The following is a 14,964-nucleotide window of genomic DNA, read 5'->3' as shown; positions in this document are numbered from 1 at the left end:
ATTTTGGGCTTATAATCTGTCCAAAAGAGCAAATTTCAGACGTTGTGTGGGCTCTACGAAATTTGAGAATTCTAGCTTTGATTGGCCCGAAAAATCAGGCCCAACCGTACAAAAACCCACATCACTTCTGTCCAAGCCTGACCCAAGCTAGAACCAAGGCAGCAGTTTTCACCCCAAACCTAATTAAAATGCCAAATTTCCACTGTAAAAAATAATAATTGAATATATAAAATATTAAAACATTCATTACAAGCTAAAGTCACCTAAGATATTTTCAGTGCATTAAAACACATTTGTGACATGGGGTGCCTTCATAAGTAGCCACTCTGAGGACTGGAGCTCAGTCTGGCACAAATTGGACGGTTCATAATTTCAGGTCGCACACACAAACATGTTCCTACACTCGTGGCTGAGGCTACCAGAAAAGGACCCACCTGCTACTCCATTAACCATTCACACACACTCACACATTGATGGTATATCAGCAGCATGTTAGGGTTCAGTATCTTGCCCATGTGGACTGGAGGAGCTGGGGATCGAACTGTGGATCCTCCAATTAGTGGACGACCTGTTTTACCACCTGAGCCACAGCATAGTGAAAATGAAACACAAGCATTCTTTAATTCATATCAAAGTCAAACACTCTAACGCAAGCAAATTGGCAAGAACGTAACCAGATTCAAGCCCAGGGGAATGTTGAGAAATTACAGCCCTGCCTGAACGCAGTGGGTCGGGTCAAATCAGGTTCTTACAATGAATCAAAGCTCTGTTTTGAATGTCATTTTTTCTCAGCCTTTAAAATTTATGGACTAATTGATTCATGGAGAAAATAACTGATAATAGTATTGTCTCTTCCGCATCTTTTGAACCCTCTCATTCTTGTGTTTTGCCATTTTAAAAGCAGAATTTCATTCTTATTTGAATGTTACATACTTCGCCCAGTGACTCAGTTCCTCCACAGGAATCATCAAACTTATTAGACAATCTTTCTAATATTTTAATTTCATGTCTAACTGAGTTCTCTCTATTAGGCCCCAAAGCTGGTTGAGGAGCCAGCAGTCCACTCGTCTGCTGTCATTTCTGAGAGATGTCAGGTAAACATAATATAGCAGAACTACCACTATAGTCTCTTTTATCTCTCTCATAGTCTAATATGAGCTTGATCTTAATTGGAAAAGCCTTTGGATGTATTTCTGTCTGAGTAACATTACCGTTTGTGTGTGTGTGTGTGTGTGTGTGTTTGCTCTCCCCATTAGATGGGATCAGACAGTATCATTGGAGCACTGTGCCAGGTAGCAGATAAGACTTCCATAAAGAGGTCCACCATCGGAAACTCCACCACTGTAAAAGAGAAGGTCAAAGTCACCAACTCTATCATAATGCACGGGGTTACCATCGAGGAGGGGTGAGAACACACACATCTGTACACACACACATGCACACACTTGTTGATAACATGGACTTTGAAGTGCTTTGGCGTACAATTAAATTTCGTCTAAAACCTTCGAGGCATGTTTATGAATTAAAGTTCTAATCCTCTCGTCGGCTTTTGTTAGGAGCTCAGTCGGTACATGCACACTGTGTGTGACAAAGCCGTGGAATTTAGTAAACAGAGATTTCAAAATAAGATGAGCTGTCTTTTATTGCCAGGAAAAACTTGTCCTTGCATCATCCCCAAAACCACTAAACGTCTTTCCCTTCATCTGTTAACACTGTGTGGGTTTCACATGTGAAAGCAGCGGTGTGCCTTCATTCACTGGGTGTCTTTCCACTGAATTTTCTAGGTACTCCTATGTGTGTGTGTGTGTGTGTGTGAGGCAGATACTTGTGGATGTGTGTGTCCGTTGATGGGAGTTGTAACAGGTTTTGTTTTCTGAGCTCTATGGGGTCAAACAGGGAGCGCTGAGTTAACAATGCATCTATTGGTGTGCAACCAGCCAGAGACCAGTTCCAAACAAACACAAAGCTACTGAACTGAAACACACAACATTCATATATTTTATTTAGCCGCTAATTTACTCGCCTACACCAAGATTCCCACTGGTTATGGAATTTGTGGAACACTGGGGGGGCTTGAAAGGTGTTTTGCAGACGGCAAACGTCTGAGCTCATTGGTAATTTCTCTTAGGAAGTAAGCAGCACTGACATGATTAACTGATCAGTTTCATCAATAACAGCTGATCAAATGCCAGATAACGTATCGATATCCAGTTTGATAATCTATTTAGTCATTTTTATTAGCTTTAAAGGGACAGTTCACCCCCAAAAATACATATCTTTCCTCTTACCTGAAGTGCTGTTTATCAGTAGATTGTTTTGATGTGAGTTGCCGAGTGTTGGCAATATCGGCCGTAGAGATGTCTGCCTTCTCTCAAATATAATAAAACTATATGGCACTCTGCTTGTGGTGCTCAAAGCGCCAAAAATATAACATTTGTAAAACTCAACAGCAATGTTTCTCTCCAGAAATCATGACCCAGTTACTCAAGATAATCCACAGGAACTATTTTCTTTCTACTGAACTACTACTTCTTCTACCACCAGCTGTATCACCACGTAGAGGTGTGTATCTACTCATGGATATAAGGCTCATGCTTGTGACAGCGCAAAATGCAAACATTATTGCGGTCTTCCTTGGCTGAGCTTGAACATTGGTTAGCTCAGTGGTGCCAGGTGAGCTAGCAGTAGGTGCACGCTTCCTTCTGTGCAGTGATACAGTTATTAGATGTAGTTTAATAGAAAGAAAATAATTCCTACCTGAAACTGCTCACAACAAGGCCTGTGGATTATCCTGAGTAAGCGGGTCACGATTTCTGGAAAGAGACATTGCTGTTGAGTTTTTCAAATGTATTTTTTTGGCATCTCCAACAATCTAGATTGATAAATAGCACGACAGGTGAGAGGAAACATTTCTGCTTTTGATTCTGGGGTGACCATCCCTTTTAGGTTGGATGATATTTACAGCTAAATATGCAGTATTCAATATTCATTTTATGGCTGCAAAATTCCATCAACTGGAAATGTTGTAGGTGTCCTCTACATCATTTACCAAAATTCAACCCAACATATTCGATATCCTGCAAAACATTGTGTCCTTGACATTGGAAATAATATTCTGAAGAAAGGCTTTGAAGAAAGTTTGGCTGCACAGCGTGAGTTTACAAAGCCTGACTCACCAGCAGGGTTAGGGAGGTTTCAGGGAATACTCCGCATTTGTTGATTTCATCTTCATAAATCTAAAGATTTGTTTTCCTTTTCCAAGTTATATTGTTATAATTTGAATAAGTTATTTATTTATTGGCTAATTAAGATGGTTGTTAGACATAATATCCAACAGAAAACAGAAATTACTAAACAACCAAAGAATGTGCTAAAAATTGAACAAATGTGCTGCTTTTCCTCGTTGGAATCGGCAGTGTAAAACAAGCTATTTACGTCAGTGCAACTTCTCTTCAACTGAAATATCACCTCAAGTGAACCAGGAGGGATTTTCAATTCCAAATTTGATGAGGAAACTTTTGAAGACCATGCAGGATGTAGCAGATTTGCAACATCATGATTTTGCTCGGGGGCAAAAAGCCCCATTCTTTATATTGATGCATCATGATCCGCCACATTATTTCCCTCAGTCTAAATGAAGTCCTATCTTATCTTATTGCACATCATGATTGTCAAATGTAGCAAGTAAAGTGGTCAAAATTGACGGCTTTGTTGCAACAAAAGAAGACTCGTACAGAGAGCACCAGCAGCCACTGTAGAATTAGCATGTAGATTGATCTGCTCAGTCTCTTAGCCAGGAACCCCAGTGGAAGGAGACTCATCTTGGCCTCAAGTCTGGATTTTAATGCACTCATTCACTGGCTCCTTTTCTTTTATCTCAATTTCTTACTCCTCCCTCTCTTTTCTCTCCATCAAGGCCTCAACGCCATCTCTCTCCTCTCTCTCGCTCTTTCTGTCTCTTTCCACCTCTTCTTAAGCCTTTCAGGGACCCCAGCCAGCCAGCATGGGGACCCTCATCATGCCCATGTAGGTGCACGCACAAAGGCATGAAAGAACGAGAGAGACGGGAGAAGAGAAGAAAGAAGCGAGGGGAAAGCAAGCCAGCCCCGCAAGAAAGAAATTGCAATTCTTTCTTTTCTTTTCTTTTTCTTCTTTTTTTTTTTGAGGACATAAGAAGGAAGGAGAAAGAAGGAAAGAAAGAGCCAGTGTGAGGGGATTAGCAGACCCCGGCCATGTCGCAGAAACCCCTCGCATTTCTGGTTTCTTTGTTTGGAGCTGACCAGAACTTGTTGACAAAGCACTGCGTGTTTGGGAAGGGGGATAGTAAGGGTCAACTTTACAGGGGGGTTGGCACAGGAGGTGGGGGTTGGTGTGTGTGTGTGTGTGTGTGTGTGTGTGTGTGAGGGAGGAATGGGGGAGGAGGGGGGGGGTGTCATGGCAAGGAGGAGCCCTGGTGTTAGTAATTAGTGGTGTTTCAGCTCCGAAGCTTCTTTGGTGGTCTCTCTCTCCCTCTCTCTCTAATGTTACAAAACTCTGAATCTTGTAATCTCCCATCACCAACTACCACCACCACCACCACCTCCTAGGTAGTCACTCACACACACATCCACACACTCCTTTTTCCCTCTCCCTCCAGGCCTAACCACCTGAATAGAATGGGCCAATACAAACCTGTCTGTGTGTGAGGTGCGGAGGGCCAAGTGTGTGTGCGTCACTGACTGGGCAAGACCAACATGTGTTCTCCACCGGGCTCCCCAAGCTACTGAAGCACACATTCTCTAACCCACACACTCACACATACACGCCCTCTACGGTTAGCCGACACAGGACACACAAGACTGTCTGTGTCTCCCCTCCAAGAATTTTATGGTGATGGTTTGGCTGAATGTGAGCATGCACGGTGGGTTGGCACTGCCAGCTCAGGTGGGACTGTAGCGTGAGGCCAACAATGTCTGAACACACACACACATGTGCACACAGCGCTGGCGGCTGTTGTTCTTTAATATAAATGCTAATTTCACGTCATTAAGTTCAGTTGATTGGATGTGTTTGAGTCTTCGGAGCAGGTGGGAGGATTCCTGAATGTTCCTACTGTCACTTTGACCTCCAGTATGGCACTCGCTCCTCAGCTGTGCGAGTGGAGATGCTTGACAGCCAACAGTGGAAGGGTGTAGCTGTACTGGGCAGCTCCCAGTATGAATATTCCTAACTGTGTTTGCGTGCCCTGGTGTGCGTGTGTACATAAGGTATGAGGGAGAAAACAGAAGTTGAACCATAAACATGTTTGAACCTCCGTGGGCCCAGAGAGCAAATAGCAGAGTCGGAAAATTCTGTTTTAACACCACCAAACTTATCCCAGCAAAATATTAATCTTTAATTACTCGAGAGTTTGTAAACTATCAGTTGGTACCAGAAATGAGTCACTGGTTCACCACTTTCAGGCCCGTATGAAGTAAGTCAAGGTTCACAGATATTGTTGAGTGGTTATGAAGGTTTCATTATTGATTAATCTGTTAATTTTTTTTAACTTGTACCATAAAGTTTAAACAAACACTGAACATTAAACCTTAATCAAGGATTGGTTTATTACAAATCTGTTGTGTGAGGGTACAGTCACAGATGAGCGAAATTAACAAAGGCAAATATTCTACTCCTATCACCTTCCATTCAGTGCAAGCAAAGGGATGAATAAAACTTTGGCTTCGGGGGGCAAAGCAAATTTGCATCTTTGCGTTGTGTGAAGTGAACTTTGATGAACTTTTAGTTGCAACCTCAACCAATAGCACAGTAGTATGTGTGGAGAAGACATTGATTGCTGTCATGTCTAACCAGCTGATATTGTATGATACTGGCCATGGAAAATACAAATTGCCCCACATGAGAGATGCTCCCTGACTGGCAGTCAGCTGGGAGACAAGCATGGAACATATGAAAATGGAATCTGTACCAATTACATCATACTTTGTCTTATTAGCAAGCTAACGAACATTAGCTACTAAGCTAGCTTTCCATTTCCATCACATCAGGCACTATCCACATTCAGCACGAATATCGCCTCGGCAGGCAACGGCCACTCATGTTTGACTGTGCTTCTAGACTGTATTATTGTTTTAGCTAGGTGTACCTAATAAACTGGCATGTGAGTAATATTATCACAATCTAGAGTTTTAAACTTCGATACTGATATATCAATTCTGAATATTTGAAATGGGGAGGCAGTAGCTCAGTCCATAGGGACTTGGGTTGGGAACCAGAGGGTCGCCTGTTCGAGTCCCCGTCTGGACCAAAATATGGAGCATGGACTGGTGGCTGGAGAGGTGCCAGTTCACCTCCTGGGCACTGCCGAGGTGCCCTTGAGCAAGGCACCGAACCCCCCAACCGCTTGGGGCGCCTGACCAAAGGGCAGCCCCCTCACTCTGACATCTCTCCATAGGTCCTCTCTGCATAGGTCCTGTTTGTGCATGTGTGTGTCTTTCAGACCTGTGTGTAATTGACAAGCAAGAGTGAAAAACATTGAATTTCCCCTCAGTGGGATTAATAAAGTGAATAAACTTAAAATTAAACTTATAAACTTTCAATTCTCATTTTCCGCAGTATTGATCCACAGTTACACAAAGCTGCGCTTTCTTGCTCTTTTGTATTGTTATCATTTACTACAGTTATTCTGAGCATGAACAGAAAACTTCTCACTGATATGTTTTAGCCTTGTTACATTTATCTTTTAATAAAAATTAAAAATGTTATGCTGTTAAGCACACAAAATAGGATTATTTTTTCTTTTGCTTGTGGCTCTGCCTCTAGTCAGAGAGAAAGCTGTAAAAGCCACAGGTTCAGAACCAGTTGATTGTCTTCCCCATTGGTTCATCTGTGCAGACTTGGGTTGAAAATCAGACTCTAAATTGTTTTTGTTTTTTTTTTTAAACTACTTTCAGTATTTTTGAATGTGTAATTAACAGCGGTCGAATGGTTTTAAACGTATCGTAAAAGCATCAAGGTATCGATACCTTTGGCAGTCGTGCATGTAAGTGTATACAGTATATAATATAGCCTTTAGAACAGCAGTTCCCAATCCTTTTGACTTCTGATGCCTTAAAATAAGCAATATCTTCTTGTGACCTCACATCACTGCTTATGGCCTTAATGTGGAAGTGAGTTATGAGCATCTCCACCAGTGAGTGATTTTCCCCTCTCAGAGTGTTTAATTTGAAGTCCTAAAGAGGTATTAACGATTCCACAGGGAGGAAAAAGTTGCAAAAAATAAACTTTATAAGCATGTGATGGATTCTTTTTTCTTTCTATTCCCTTTTATTATCTTGTGACCCCTCAGGTTTATGTTGGGACCCCACGGCTAGTCCTGACTTGAGTTTGACTTGGTTCACACTTTAATAAATACTTGACAAAATCAAAAAAAGATTTGGAACTCGACCTGAACTTGTGACTAGATCTCAAGCCTTTTCACCTGAAAATACTCAATACCTTCCCCCAAGGCAAAAGAACAACTTTATTTAAAAAGCTTGACATGAATCTTTTTATTTCATTAAGACACAAAACATGCAACAACATACAATATCATTTTAAAAGGCGAAAAGGTTTACAGAAAGTGTCTTAGAAATAGGACAGAAAGAAACTTAGTGCTGTTGTGATTATCATTATTATTATTAATAGCAATAATAATAATGATAATAAATTTTATTTATAGGTCGCTTTTCATAGTACTCAGAAACTTAACATCATAAAATAGAATACAGTAAAATACACACATCATTCACACATTGATAGGGCTATATGCTATAAAAGTGCAATGTCGGTATACTTTTTCATGACTAGTTGCAGTCACACTTATTTTGACAAACTTGTTTGAACAAACAGATAATCATTTTAAAAAGCATTGGTGATTTTTGTGAAGTTAATATATTTTTACTCTGGTGTTAAAATGGCATTGTATTTGGGGATGAGCAGATTTTGACTTGATTGGAACTCAAAAATTAAGTTAAGGACTTTGGACTTGCAACTTGTGTGCAAAGATTAGTGACTGGCAAAAACAATGACTTCTTTGCACCTCTGTTGGTGGTCTATCGGAGGAACACGATTAATGTAATTTGTGTGTGCTGTTTCCAGGTGTAATATCCAGGGCAGCGTGATCTGCAGCAATGCTGTCATCGGCCGAGGAGCAGACCTCAAATACTGCCTGGTGGGGAACGGACAACGGATCGAACCAGAGGGTGAGGAGCATGAATGCACGCACAAAACAACGGCCAAAATATTTAATTCAGCTAATTTCTCCTCACAGTAATTGCCAGCACACGATGCCTTGCTCAACAACCTCTCTCGTTTCATTACCCAGGGAAGCTTAAAGTACATTTTAGGCATTTGAATGTGCCAAATAAACACAAATAAAATCCACTGGATACTGAAGGAAAGTACAGAATAAACAAAGTAACACCTTCCATTATCACACCATTCAGGACAAAAACGTAACAAATAAACGCTATCTGTTAAAGCCCCTGGCACTTCTCCTTGGCTGACTCAGTTAAGGTGTTAATGTATGTGTGTGGTATCTGTGTGTAAGTGCCAAGTGTTGAAGCCAACTAGGAAAGTTTCTTAATTCTGAAGTCTGTGTGATAGAGAGATTTGTCAGAGATTTTTTTTTTTTTATTTCCTTAATCCTCTTGTCCCCGAAGCTAGCTGTTTGTGTGTCTGTGTGTGTGCGTGCGCATGTGTGTGTGTGTGTGTGTGTCACATTGATGGAGAGGTTAGAGAGCAGGGCCAGAACAGGACCACCCGGAATTCAACAGCAGCAGCCTCCAGCCACATCCAACACTCACACACACACACGCACATATAGAGAAAGAGAGAACGCGCTCGGCTTCCAGACTGAGCAGCCTAATTGAGTGAACAACAGGGTGCTCTAAGTAACAACAGTGTGAAGTTGAGCTAAACTCGCTTTAAAAAATGTTTGAGACTTTTGGAGCATCCAATGAACGATCGCTGCATCAAAACCAATCTCCGCTTTAGCTTTTTTTTTTTTTTTTTTTTTTTGGCAAATCTTTTCCCACTGGCCAGCAATGAGCTGCTAACATTATGTTATTGAACACTGGAAACTTGGACTCCTGGTTGCATAATTGTTTTGCATACACTGTATAGCCAAAGTTCAGTCGCACAATTGCAAAGTTCCAAACTGTGTCTGTGATGGACAGAATATCTCTATTACTGTTGGTGTCACATGGAGATGTTGCTCTCACACACTGTTGTTTTCATTGTAGATTTTTTCTTTGATTATTGTTTCATTGAATGCCATTTTAATAGACATTTTAAAAAGGATCTACTGTATATAGCCAAGTGAAATTTATTATTCAAATAACCCCAAACCGCAAGTGTTTCCTCAGAGGGCTTCACAGTATGTACAACATACAGCAGTCTCTTATTCTCAATGTGGATTCAGGAAACAAAACGGGGAAGAAACCCCAGAAAGAGCAACAGAAGAACGACCCCTCTTCCAGGCCTAAAGAGTAGATATAACCACGCAGTTTCCTGAATCACCGAGTTGTTCATAATTATAGAAATTTGGCACATTAACTTTTTGGCAAATGCGGACACATGTGGTGGATATCAAACTCCATTTCATCCTGTACAGAGTAAGAGGGAAGTAAAAACAAACCTGAAAGATTTTTTCCTCTTTTTTTTTATAATCTTGGATCACAGGCGAGCCTGTATGGCCAGCCTGGTTTTACTCCCCTGGGCTAAAATACACTGCTTGGGCGTGGCCCCTGTAGTCATTATGGTGACGCCGTAGGCACTGTTGGCGTCTATGTAGGACACACCGGGCTTTCCACCAACTTCGGTGTAAACCCATCTTTGCCATTATTATATCCTTTTTCTAACAGAATGAGTGCGTGTATGCGGGTTAACATGGGATAACTAAAGCTAAAAATAGGAGATGGAGAGCTTTCCCATTGCCGGTAGACCAAAGCCGTGAAAATGGCTCTGCAGCAGACAAGTATGCCTTTCTGTGCATGTGTGGGGTTTTTTTATTTCACGTTCGACATCACCAACAGGCCAGAAAACAGGCTAGTAAACAGTAGAAAGCAGCCTGGTGCCCACTGAAAACATTACGTCGGTTACTTCTTTTTTATCTCTTATTTAAGTCTCTCAAACTCGGTGCAGACTCATATGGAAAGATGTTCGAGCGCTGCTTAGAAGGAAACAGAGATTATTTTGTGACGCCTGTCATTGCATCTCACCAGCTAAGGGGCTGAAATGATCGCATCCACCTGGGTGTCACATTTATATCACTGCCAATTGGAGCTTAAGCAGATAAATACTCGTGACTATTGCAAAGTAGAGCTTTAATCGGGCCCAAAAAAATCCAACCTGACCCCACCTCAGCCCGTCCCTTTAACTGTAATTACGAGCCTGAGCCCGGTCTACGCCCGACATTTTTACATTTTTTTTAAGGAGACGAACGTGGACATTGAAGGCTGACTCTAGTCTTTCTTTCTTTCCATGGCAAGCCTTCGTCATGTGCCTCTTAACTGTCGAGGTCCCCGTCTTTTTGCCGTCATATACCAGCATCGTGCCACACTTGGTACACTGGACGAAGCCAACACACAAGTTGTCACCGTCGACAACTCACGTGTGCAGCTAATGGCACAGTCAAGCCCCCCCAGGTGTGATAAGTAGTTGGTTCCAAGGGTAATTTCCTTACGTGCTTTCCTTACGGCCTGACCCGGGTCGGGTTTGGGCTTGGGCAGAGAATCTAAGCTCTACTGCAGAGTCATTTGAACCGGGAGTGAATGTCGACTGTAACCTCTCCCATTCAATAAATAAGCCAGATGTTAGCGGGTGTTGTGGTTCTTTGTGCTGTGGGAAAGTGGCTTTAGACGCTCAAAACAACGGACGAAGTTGAAAGAGCGTGAAAGTCGACTCAGGTTGGGAGAGGAGGTGTATGAGTCCAACAAACATCGGACTTTGTTCCAGGAGACCAGTGTTCGAAACCAACAAACATCAATATTGGTTGCAGCTTTTGTGCCACTCAAGCTGAGTGTTTTGTCGTGATATCTGCAATCTTTTTCTAACCATGACCAAGTAGTTTCATTGCCTAAACTTAACCACGAATGTCCTCTTACCACCGCCCCCCTCTGCACCGAGATACAACACAAAATTGCTGCCCCTAAAAACATTTTAGTAACACGTATCTTCTGCCCAAACCGCAAAATATGACAAATAGGGATTCTTAAGTGCTATATCGTAGGCAACTGGACTTGCTTGAGTTTCTTGAAGACGTTTCGCCTCTCATCCAAGAGGCTTCTCCGGTTTTGAAGAAGAAGAAACCATTTGCAAGTCCAGTTGCCTACGATATAGCACTTAACATTACCATGACCTGCGTGACTGAGAATCTTCACCAATATGAGACGAGTAGGGATGAGATCACGTCGGTATGGCCAGTGTCATGTGTCTGTACAGTACACCAACACTGGACAAGAGTTTCCATTGCTGTTTTTTGTCTGTAATCCTCTTCAAAACTTGCCTCAACAGTTTTTAGTAGAATCAACATTCTGCCAGTTTATCACTTAGGTAACCGAGGTTGGGTCAGATTAGATTCATCTACATAATACATTGCTCTAATGATGTACCTGCTCTCCTGTTCACTTAATGTTGGATTGTAAGAAAGCACAGGATTGTCTCTCGCCACTGATCTAGCTGTCTGACCATAGGCTGCGAAAGACATTACACACCCAGTCTACTGTTAAAGCTGTTGCAGCCATGGACCACCCTGCTAGTTAGCCACACACACACACACACACACACACACACACACACACACAGTTACAGATAGAGGTCTGTCAGGTGTTAATATTTAAAAGATACATACCTCTCCTTTGGCTGCTTCAATAAATACACACACATACATGCATTAAAACATTCATACATTGTAGATACATACACACTGTCTCTCCTTTTCTTCTTGCTATGTCTTGAAGGTGACACACTGTTCTTGCATTGTGATTACATTTAACTATTCAACTATATTTGGTTAGAATATGTGCCTACAGCATACGACTCATTTCTCTCCTTTATTTGTTGATTCAGGTCAGAGTTAGAGCTGTGTATTATCATTGGCTCAGCAGGAGGAATATGTAAATATATAATCTTAATACATTTAAACATTATATAAGTTACCGATGAATCAACAGGCCCCAGTTGAGTTTCTTTCCCTCTCCTTCCCTCTCCTTCCCTCTCCTTACCGTCCCATGCTCCATTTGTCCTCCCCCTCCACACGGCAGAGGATAAACTCGTTCTGAGCAGCAGATTCCTTCACACTAAAACCTGCCTGTGTGAATGGAACATTACTCTCTGCCACCGTTTGCTTTGGATCAGTACCGATGCTCGGAGATGGAGGGATGGAGGGAGGAGCAGCGGCAGCTCTCCTCATGCTGAACTAGCTCTGGGTTGAGAGTGATAGCGAGAAAAGGCTGTCTGACTCACTTTCAAGCATCATCTATTTCTTTCTGTGAGGTTCAGGTAGCGGTCAGGGTGACCTCAGTCTTACCACACTGAAGGTTCTGGGACTGATTTCAAATGTATTATAGCACCATACACTGGGTTTGCGTGTTATAAGCCATTAACTATAAACTGCATATCTGTCTGGCAGCCATTGTTGTCCAATCATTTCAGTATGGCATCAAAATGAATATGTAGAAAGTACTTAATGGGTATCTCATCTGAGTGTGCAGGATTTAGGGGCATCTATCGGCAGAAATTTCATAGAATATTCACAACTATGTTTTCGCTCGTTTCTAATCACCTGAAACTAAGACCCATGTTTTCATTACCTTAGAATGAGTCGTTTATATCTACATTTGGAGCGGCTTCTCTTCCCACAGTGTCTGCCATGTTGTTTCTGCAGTAGCCAAGAACGTACAAATTAAACACGATCTCTAGGGCCATTCGTGTTTTCGCCTTGGCCACTGTTGTTCTCCTGCATGCTTAGCACACGGGAGTAGTTTCAGTTTGTCGACCCTACACACCGAACCTGCGAATAAAAAGTCAGGTTATCTGAGTCCTGTAATAAAGTTGCGAACAAAGGACTAATAAAAAAAACTTGAGGAAACTCAGACAAGAGTTGACAGTCACCTGCCAAGTAACATTTTTTAATGCCTGAAAGTGCCAAGTTTTTCAAGATACAAGTGCAAGGCCATATCTGGTAATCGGTCGCATGTCGTCAAGATGTACATAGTGAAAAATTATATTTATTTATTGTGTTTATGACCATATATATATTCTAAGAAACACTGTATTTAAACTTTGCCCAGTTTTAGTATCTACTAATGGCTAAAATGGACTTGTGTTTATTAGTAGTAGGGCATGATTAAATCTCCTGTTGGCTAAGGTAGCAATAGGATAATCTTCTCCACAACATGTTTGTCCACTGTATGAGCTGTCACTTGATATTTGATGAGTTTTTGCAGCGATTTATAAAGCTGAAGGGTCTTACAGATTTCTTAACTGCCAGAAACACTGGCAACTAGAAACTGTGGATTTCAGTATAAGCATAAGAATCAGCAGAACATTATCTGCCATTGATGTAGGTGTGTCACAATACCAGAAGTTTAGTAGTGATATTAGTTCCAGTTCATTCCTTTAATAAAAACACTTGAATTAAATCACATTTAAATTTAATTATCAATCCCTGATGGCCCACCTCAAACGCAAAGTACTGGTCTGAGTGGGATCATGTGATTTTGTGGGTGAGGAAACACATCAGAATAGCCTATAGCAGTGGTTCCCAAATGATTCAGCCACGGGGTCCAGATTTCTCCTCAATCATTAGTTCAAGGTCCGCGCAGTTTAATATATTCAGCATCATACTTACATTTGGCCACGTCGTCGAGCTAGTTTGCTGTCCATTATTCACTCACTCTACAGCAGGAAACAGCACTTCAGAGTTAAAGTTTGTGCCGGAAATTCACTGTATTCAAAATAAAATGTTGGGGTTTTTTTGTTGTTTTTTTTTTACAAACTCCATTCAGAACGGACCTGCAACCCACATTCAGACCACGAACCACCAGTTGGGAACCACTGGTTTTACAGTATATTAACATATTTCTCCTCCATTGTTGTTTTTGTTCAGCACTAGTACATGTAAGATGTGACAGTTGGTCTTTGTCGTAGGCTGTTTGTCCTGCCCTTCTTCCACTGTGATTGGACGGCTTGGTAAAAAGTGACAGTGAGGAACGCGGTATTTTACCCAGTGTTAAACATTTTTCAATTCTTGGTGACCAGAAAAAACACCACATGTGCAGCACTCAGTGCAGAACAGATGCTCAGTGCCTCATCACACAGGTGTTTGTAGCATAGGGTAAATATGCGGTGTTCCCATGGCAAAGAATTGAAAAAAAAATATGGTAGCCTCAGGAAAAAACACTTTTCAATGACTGCAGCTGCACTTGTCACTATCCTCCACATGTTGTTCTGTGCTGGTAGGAATTCCTCTTCTTCCTTTATCATTTAAAGGCAAACAAGTACACTCATAAGCGTATATGCTGCCCTGATCTGGAAGTATTGCATCCCTGGGACCCAAGATGCTGGAAAAAAACGAGTGCCATCAGAATTTTGGCACCGCATTGTTAAAGAAGTATCGGTTCTTGTGATGTCCCCACTTTAAAGTAATATTTTCTTTTCTGTATATATTTATATAATAAGTATATATATAAGTTTCTCTCTCTTCCTCAGCTGAGAGGACCAACGAGGTCATCGTTGGAACGGACCAGCTGATGGAGATCTAAGGGATAGAGTGGCATCCCCTCATTAACCAATCAGAGAGCATCACAACACAGACAACGGCTTATTCATCGGCTGACTGACCAACGAGAAGCCTGGATGCTGCCTGACGGTGCAACACTCTCCTCTCACAGGCTTTTTTGTACATTGTGTCCAAATAAAGACAAGTGCTGAAACCCATGA

General features: G+C 41.7%; 1 protein-coding gene across 2 annotated transcripts in view; it reads left to right on the top strand.

Annotated features, from left to right (window-relative positions):
- eif2b3 (eukaryotic translation initiation factor 2B, subunit 3 gamma) overlaps positions 1-14,964 on the top strand; it is a 51,407-nt gene extending 36,443 nt beyond the window's left edge. For both annotated transcript variants that reach the window (XM_049598637.1, XM_049598636.1), the window contains exons 9-12: positions 1,032-1,094; positions 1,257-1,405; positions 8,119-8,222; positions 14,734-14,964. In XM_049598637.1, coding sequence (XP_049454594.1) covers positions 1,032-1,094; positions 1,257-1,405; positions 8,119-8,222; positions 14,734-14,786 — 369 coding nt within the window. In that variant the 3' untranslated portion in view covers positions 14,787-14,964. The remainder of the gene's footprint in view (positions 1-1,031; positions 1,095-1,256; positions 1,406-8,118; positions 8,223-14,733) is intronic.

Source organism: Epinephelus fuscoguttatus, linkage group LG15 (assembly GCF_011397635.1).
Source record: "Epinephelus fuscoguttatus linkage group LG15, E.fuscoguttatus.final_Chr_v1".
Classification (NCBI taxonomy): Eukaryota; Metazoa; Chordata; class Actinopteri; order Perciformes; family Serranidae; genus Epinephelus; species Epinephelus fuscoguttatus.
Note: the sequence above shows the minus strand (reverse complement) of the source record. Positions and strands in the feature narration are given on the sequence as shown.